We start from the raw sequence: 7,692 nt of genomic DNA, 5'->3' as shown, positions 1-7,692 counted from the left end.
TGCATCCTGTTCCAGGTCCCAACCACTCTCCTATTGAATTAACCTGACACAGCACACGGCTTCCATTTACCTTCAAATAACCCCATTTACCTTCAAACAACCCAAAAGAAGCCACGTCAATCAAACCCCACACGTAAAGGGGCGTGCTCACGATTGGGCGTGGCCACGAAGTGGCGGGCTTGCTCTAAGCCCCGCCCCCTTTCTCTCGCTTACCCATAATGCCCCGCGCTCTGGCACTGACGTGGCCCCGGAGCGCCGCCATCTTGTGTGCCTGGGCGGAGGGCGGCTGAGAGGAGCGGGGGGAGCCGGCTCGGAGCGGGACAACCCGACCACAGTCAGACCCACAGCCCGGGGCAGCAGCTGACACCGGTGGTTTCCTTTACCTTCATTCTATCCCTTTTTTCCCTTCTCGTAGCCCAACGTACCCGCCCACGAGCTGCTGGGTGGAGCTGTGTGGAGGCCGAGGCCTTGCGCTGTGGGGAGGCTGTGGGGCCTGCTGCTGCTTCCCGGCCGCCTCCTGCCTTTGTTCCTTCATTGCGTGCTTAAGGCGGGCAGGAGGCCGCAGTGCTGCCCCATCCGCCTCCATTTAGAGCAGGGGGGTTCAGATCTGGGTGTTAGGAATCATTGGCACTGCTTGATTTCCTGAGCAGCCTGCAGGGAAACCATGAATAACCCCCTAAAACCATCAACTGTGGCCCCTCCTGTGCTCTCCCTGCCTGTCCCTTAAAGAAAACATCATTCAGAGCAGATACACAAACCAGTACATTGGAAAAAATACATCTTAGAGTTACGTGTGGTTGCATGCAGGTGCTTAAAATAGAGATTTGGCTTTGAAGTAGGAGTGGCTGCATCTACATCAAGGTGAGAGTAAGGCTGGGGCTGGAGTACGGAGCTGAGCAGCCTGCAGCTCTTTGATGCTGTTTTGTTGGCTTTTTTCCCTGTTTATCAGCCTGTTTTCTTAGCACTGAGTCCTTGTGGCATCAAGGAAGTAGTCATCACCCCAAAGGAAACCTTCCATCTTTCCTTTGCCCTTGCCTTGATCTTGTACACGCAGTTATTTTCTCTTTTCCTGCCTCTCTGAGCCCGGTGTTCTCAAGAGACTGGTCCAACATTTGGGAAGTGCTATATCTGGGTAACGTGGATAGGCAGCAAGATGTTCAGCCTACTTATGTTGATTGAAGGTGCTACATCAGGAGCATCCCGCATTGGATTTCCATTACCTCCCTTCTGGCTGGCAGTTGACGTGTCCTCCATCTGCCTCTGGTGCTTGGGCGCCTCAAAGCCCTGCAGACCACATCCAGCTGTGCCTCTTCACATGGCAGTATAGTTATATAACTGCATCTTGGATTTTACATGATGCTTTGTGTGATTCCACACTCCAGCCAGAGGCCTCAAGTTGGTACCTGCTCATCTCTCATGTTACCACACATGGAAGGCTGGTAAAAACAGTCCATCTTAACCTGGGAGGAAATTGCTTCAGGATCCAAAGAGCACAGCTGTACTTGCAGCCTGTGCCTGCAGAGAGGTGATGTGAAGAACCGTGGGCCTGAATTCATCTCAGTTTTTAGCAGTGTAGGAAGCTTTGCTGGATTAATTCTCACCTTCCCTTCGAAGTCACACTTGAAATTGTAAAGAACAAGCTGCCAACTTGGATTTGCACTTGAGCTGGAGTTCTGTGCCTGGTCTCATGTGTAACACCAAACACCAGCAGAATCTTTTCTACTTAGATTTAAGGAAGTTTTCACACTCTCATTTAGATGTGGGCTCTTTTGTGTATGATTTTGTGCTGTTTTTGCATGCTGAGCTTCCACTGTAGATGATATAAAGATGATATGAGCCAACTAGTGAAAAGGGCTGTATTTCAGATCCATGTTTCTGTTAAGCAACAAATCAAACAGCTTTTGTTTTCCTATGGCTGATAGGATCAGATTGTGTTAATTCCAGTTTAGGAATTATGGGTTTGATTTAGGGTTTTGTTGTTCTTTTAATTAAGTTAGTGGTGGAGTCAATGCTGATGTCAGGTTGGTTGGGATGCTGGTGGGCCCTGTCTGACACAGGCACTGAAGCAAAGATGGGACCCTCATGGGGTTAGTTCCCAGCTCAGAGGCTGCAGTTGCCCCTGTGCTCTCACTGCTGTGGGATGGCTCTATAGCTATAGCAGCGCATGTGACCTCTCAGGGTAAGGGCTGTGAATGAAATGGCATTCAAATGCATTAACGTGTGGTCAGATACAGAGTGCTGCAGGAGATGAAATGCTGAATGATGGCTGGTCTTGAGACGCTCCTCAGAGCTCTTCATCTAACCCCTTTCAATTAATAAAGGCGAATTCTGGTTGTTACTCAGGGGCTGTATTGCTTTAACAGACACTGCTCTGGCAGATGCTCATTCATTTTTAACTCATTACAACAAGGCTCTCTGTCCTAATGGCTTATCTAACCGTATCACTTACTAGAAAACAGGCTGCTGAAAATACCTGGCTTCCTTGAAACAGAATTACAGCCTTAGCCAGAGAATGTCTCTCTCCTGCTATTTACCCATGACATTACAGCCTTTCTGAACCTGCCCAGCAGGTTTCTGCTGCTGCAACACCTCTGGAGGAGCAGGTGAAGGTGAGCAAGAATAAGAGCTGTGCAGGCACACAGGGGTGGTTGGGGCAGTGCTGGGCCTCCCTCTGCAGGAGCTGGAGTTGGGCTGGAATGTGTGTGTTGTCCTGGTCTGATTAATGGAGTGAAATGAGAATTGAACTAAGCAGATTCAGCTCTGAAGCACTGAAGCTGGTAGAGGAAGGACATGCAGACAGAGGAAGGACATGCAGACAGACACCATCTCTTCTGCCCCAGCAGCATCCAGCAGCTTTCTGGTAGGAGCCACAGCAGCATGGGGGAGTTCTGCACGTGGGCTTCTGATATCTTGTACTCCTACACAGCAGCCTGGAACTTGTGAGCTGCCAGAAGGGAAATGTGGGATTCACCACTGTCAGAGCCAAGGCTGTGCAGTGTGTTGGGCAGAGCGTGGCTTCTCCAAAGCATGGAGTAAATGCAAAGGTTTGGTTCTGTTACCTGATGGCTGCCTTTGGTGCCAAGCATTTAACAGCCAGTTCGGATTGTACTGGTGGGGAGGGATCCTCTTTTAGGGCTTAAGGCTCTGCACAAGCACCATGTTGGTGTATTGTAAGAACTCTGGTCTGATATAACTCTTCAGCCCTGGCTTTCTTTTGCAGATAAAGCAGCAGATAGAGTCAGCACAGGCAGCAGACAAAGGCAAGGCCCACAGCCTCCATCCCAGCCAGAGCTGCTGGGGAGAGACATTTCCTGCTGTGAATGAGCTGGGTAAACAAGGACTGTTTTCTCCACTTCCTAATTAACTTTCCTGTTTATGTAAGTTCCATAGATTCAGGTGGCAGTTCAATATTCGTGGTAGCAGCTCAGAGATTCGAAGGAAATGCTGAAAGAATAGAACTTGTAGAGCTTCCATTTGGTTTTAATCCACAGGCCGCCCTTCTGGCTGACGGAGCTGTAAAGTTCCATTCGCATCCAGCTTCAGTGTGTGAAATGAGCAACCTGATACGAGTTACAACTTCAGCAGCGCTGTTGGTCGTGTAGGAACTTCAGTGTGGACTCTGCACCGTGAGGGACATGTGACTGTTCACGTGGCAGAGCTCAGCTCTGGGGTTCACAGTCATTTCCATCACGCTTCCTGGGAGGGGCAGGGCAGCTGGGGCCTCCTGGTGCTGAGCAGCAGGGCAAGGCTTTGGGCTGCAGCTCCACAGCTTGTTTCATCATCTTGAACAGCAATTCTGGAAAACCTGCGTCCTGTGAGAATTGAGTTTCAAGCAGCTGCGGTGTAAAGCACAGAGCAGCTCTGAGAGCTGATTCAGAGCTCATACTTGAATTATGACTAGGTTTGCAGGAAACCCAACCCCTGAACGTTACATGGCCTGGCTCTGTATGCGCCTGTTGCCTTAAGCTTGGTTTTTCAGCTGGACTTGATTTCTTTGTTTCAAACTTACATCAGCGTTGCTAGACAAAGCCGCAGTAGAAGCGTGTAACAGCCCCAGCCACATCCGACAGCTTCCAGGCTGCTTTGTGCATCTCATGCAGGCAGAATAATGGCTCTTGGTGACTGCAGTGCTAAGGTGTGTGATGGCAGGGCCTTGTGGAAGAGCAGCACTGGGGCTGCAGCACCTTCCAAGAGAACCTCATGGTGGTGACCCCAGCTCTTGAAGCTGTTGATCCCTTCTGAATGTCCAAAGTGAAGGGAGAAACCCTGTCATTTCTGGTATTGAAGGTTTGGAGATATCATTAGTTCCGTAAAGAAGTTCTCCAGTGTCAGTGAATGGAATATTGCTGCTTTGTGTGCCGTTGTGCTCACTGCCCACTCCCAGAGGTTTCAGGAGGAAGGAAGCTGTGCTGAGTAGAAGTGAATCCAATCCAGGCTCTCAGTTTCCTTCTCAAAAGAAGGAACAACTGAACATTGAAGACGTGAGCATGCGTTTAAAACCAGGTAAAGAGGTGCTTTGTGGTGAGACCTTAAGCTGGCAGGGATTCCACAGCTCTATATTATCTGGTGCCTCTTTGGTGGCTGGTTGTACCCAGGTCTGAAAACAGCCTTTGGTGACTCACAAGTGATAACTGTCATCTCTTTCTGCAGACTTCACTGGCCAGTGAAAGAATATCTCAAAATGGGAAATATTTTCGCTAACCTCTTCAAAGGCCTTTTTGGCAAAAAAGAAATGAGGATTCTAATGGTTGGGCTGGATGCTGCGGGGAAGACAACTATCTTGTACAAACTTAAACTGGGTGAAATAGTAACTACTATTCCTACTATAGGTAAGACGTTCATATCTATATCAACTGTTTGCTCTGGGGTTGGGCTGCTTGTGGGCTGGGCAGCCCATATTTGGCTGTTCAGAGCCCCTCAAGTTTAAGGCTGCTTATGTAAAGGGGACTTAAATTTCAAGGTGATGTTTTTAATAGTGACTCTGAACATTAAATAAACACAGTTGACCTGTTCTATTTCAGGTTTCAATGTGGAAACAGTAGAATACAAGAACATCAGCTTCACGGTGTGGGATGTAGGCGGCCAGGATAAGATCAGACCACTCTGGCGCCATTATTTCCAGAACACACAAGGTGAGTGTGAACACCTACATCACAGGCTTCAGAACACAGCTCCGTTCTCATGTCCAGGTACCAGATATAAGCAGCACGTGCTGTAATGATTATTGTCTGCTCTCTCCTAGGTTTGATTTTTGTGGTTGACAGTAATGACAGAGAACGAGTGAACGAGGCCAGAGAAGAGCTGATGAGAATGCTGGCAGAAGATGAGCTTAGAGATGCTGTTCTATTAGTGTTTGCTAACAAACAGGTACGCCAAAGGAAGGTGTATGTGTGTGTGTTCATACCTGAAAGGCTCCTTCTGTGGGTGAACTGGAAGGAGGCACAGCGTGGTGCTCTATCAGCTCACTTGGGAAGTAAAAGCGATATGAGTCCTTATGTAGGAAGGGGTATGAACAGAAGCAGCGCTGAGCTGATAACAGCTGGGGTCAAATCAGAGCTGCAGCTCCTGAATGAAAAGTGAATGAAACTGGACATCAGCTGTAACTCTGATCCTTCCTAACTTTAATAAAGGGGGTCTGAAGCTGATGGTCAGTCAGAACTGATAGGTCAGGAAGGGCAGGTGTTGCTTCTCAGCTGGCAGGTGAGTCAAACATCTCTTGTTCCTCCGCAGGACCTGCCCAACGCCATGAATGCAGCAGAAATCACAGACAAACTGGGACTGCATTCTCTTCGTCACAGGAACTGGTACATCCAGGCCACCTGCGCCACTAGTGGAGACGGGCTCTATGAAGGACTGGACTGGTTGTCCAATCAGCTCCGAAACCAGAAATGAAACCATAAACCTTCCTCTTCCCTCTTTTTCCACCCCCCTCCCTCTTATTTCCTCCTATTCGCCCTTCGCTTTACTCTAATGTGGCAAACTGTGCTACTTTGTGGTATTGAGTGCCGGAAGCTGTTTTCATTTCTTTTTGTCACAGTATATATTGCATCATGCTGTAAATGTGGCAAATACAAGCCAGAAAACAGTTAGGTTTCTTATTTAATGTAAATAGTTTTTGTTTCCAATGAGGCAGTTTCTGGTACTCCTATGCAATATTACTCAGCTTTTTTTATTGTAAAGAATCAACTCACTGTTTAAGTACTTGGAAGGGATGGAGTGGCTGAACGTAGGGGTTGCCAGCGGTCCTTGTGCAGTAGAGCTGAATTCTATCTCGGATGGGTTGTGAGATCTGTGAGCTCCATTTTGGTGGTTGGTTTTTAACCTGAATATTGTATGATGATGATGATGATTGTTTGGTTATTTTTTTTTAATAGTCGAGGAAAAGTAACAAACACTTGAAGACACAAAGGTTTGCTGTAGTTCTGCTCTTGTAGCTCTGCTGGCTCCTGATTCCAAACGGTGAAGCAGCGGTTGGGACCAGGTTGAGCTGCATTGAACACAGGTTGTAACGACCGTATCTCTGGCTCTTCCTGTAGCCCACGTTTGTTCCTACTTGCTCTGAGATCTGTCTGAGCTGGTTTAGGTGAGTTATTGAACCTCCGCCTTTTGGTTCGGGTGAGATTTGATCGCATCCATAGCGAACTCAGATCGGTTCTTGGGAGTCACCTTTTTAAGCCTGTTCTATTTGTCCAAAGTGTTTTGTACTTTTTTGTGTGTCAACCACTCCAGAAGGCAAAACTTACCCACAGAAAGCACAGCCTGCACCAAGCCCTAAAGCTCTATAGTCGGAAAGTACTGTACTGAAGTAAGAATTGCCATGAGAAACACCAAACATCCTGTATAGTCTCTAGGGGAATACAAAGAGCATGAGAGTTAGGAGAGTCATTCCACTCTAGAAGTATTCGATCCCATATCTGTATATGTGTGAAAACCCTTGGCATCCCTCATACTGCAAGGTTCAGATTTGCCATCAGAAATCAAAAGACCTCTTTACTTTTTTCTTTTGTATTTTGATAAACACTGAAGAAGCTGGAGCTGTTCAACTTTAACTTGAGGAACTATCAGAACTGGTTTGTTTAGTGTTGTGGAAACCTTTATTGCTTTCAATACACGATTAGTAATCAACTGTTTTGTATACTTGTTTTCAGTTTTCATTTCGACAAACGAGCACTGTAATTAAAGCTATTAGAATAAAAAAAATCTCTTAACTATTTCATGTTTTTTATGCCTTGCTGTTCATTTGATCATCTTGGCAAAATCATAATGAGATACTTGTTGAATAAAAAGTTTCATGAAACTTGCACTGGTTTTGTTCTCTATCATCCCTTTACGCTCCCTGTTGGCTTCATGTGTAGCCCCATCTTCACCTTATTCATGTCCTTGTGGCTGGAGCCTGGGCTCTGCTCCTGCACTGAGCTCCTCTTTGTAGTACTCGGTGTTAAGCAAACAGTGACAAGGGATTGCAAAACCCTTGTAAGTCAGGTTATTCTTTCCAAGCTGTTTGTTTGTCTCACCTTGTCTATCAGGCTCTGAATCAGGCTCTGTGCGTGCCGAGCTGAGCATCTATTTATTCCTGTTCTGGGAGGGGACTGAACCTGAAGGGCCGGCTTTTCTGCAGAGCTCCCAACTCCTCTCTCCTCCCACACCTCCATGAAGGTGGATGCTGTGCTGTGCTCCAGCACTAACCAACAG

General features: G+C 47.3%; 1 protein-coding gene across 2 annotated transcripts; it reads left to right on the top strand.

The window, feature by feature from the left end:
- The first annotated feature begins 228 nt into the window (after window positions 1–228).
- On the top strand, window positions 229–7,301 carry ARF1 (ADP ribosylation factor 1). Of its 2 annotated transcripts, XM_015852991.2 has the most exons (5): window positions 229–369; window positions 4,651–4,829; window positions 5,022–5,132; window positions 5,243–5,367; window positions 5,731–7,301. In XM_015852991.2, exons 2-5 carry the CDS (start codon window positions 4,682–4,684, stop codon window positions 5,890–5,892), a joined length of 546 nt encoding a protein of 181 aa, XP_015708477.1. In that variant the 5' UTR covers window positions 229–369; window positions 4,651–4,681; the 3' UTR covers window positions 5,893–7,301. The 2 variants fall into 2 exon arrangements, with proteins under 2 accessions (XP_015708477.1, XP_015708479.1); XM_015852993.1 differs by lacking the exon at window positions 229–369 and having other exon boundaries at window positions 4,647–4,829.
- The last annotated feature ends 391 nt before the right edge of the window (window positions 7,302–7,692 follow it).

This window comes from Coturnix japonica, chromosome 2 (genome assembly GCF_001577835.2).
Source record: "Coturnix japonica isolate 7356 chromosome 2, Coturnix japonica 2.1, whole genome shotgun sequence".
NCBI classification, from domain to species: domain Eukaryota; kingdom Metazoa; phylum Chordata; class Aves; order Galliformes; family Phasianidae; genus Coturnix; species Coturnix japonica.
The sequence above is the reverse complement of the archived record's forward strand: the minus strand, read 5'-3'. Positions and strand labels throughout refer to the sequence as shown.

Excerpts from the sequence above, each read along its gene's own strand:
- ARF1 (XM_015852991.2), top strand. The coding sequence starts at position 4,682 with ATGGGAAATATTTTCGCTAACCTCTTCAAAGGCCTTTTTGGCAAAAAA. Across the intron at positions 4,830-5,021 it reads AACTACTATTCCTACTATAG|GTTTCAATGTGGAAACAGTA; the intron begins GTAAGACGTTCA and ends GTTCTATTTCAG. Across the intron at positions 5,368-5,730 it reads TAGTGTTTGCTAACAAACAG|GACCTGCCCAACGCCATGAA; the intron begins GTACGCCAAAGG and ends GTTCCTCCGCAG.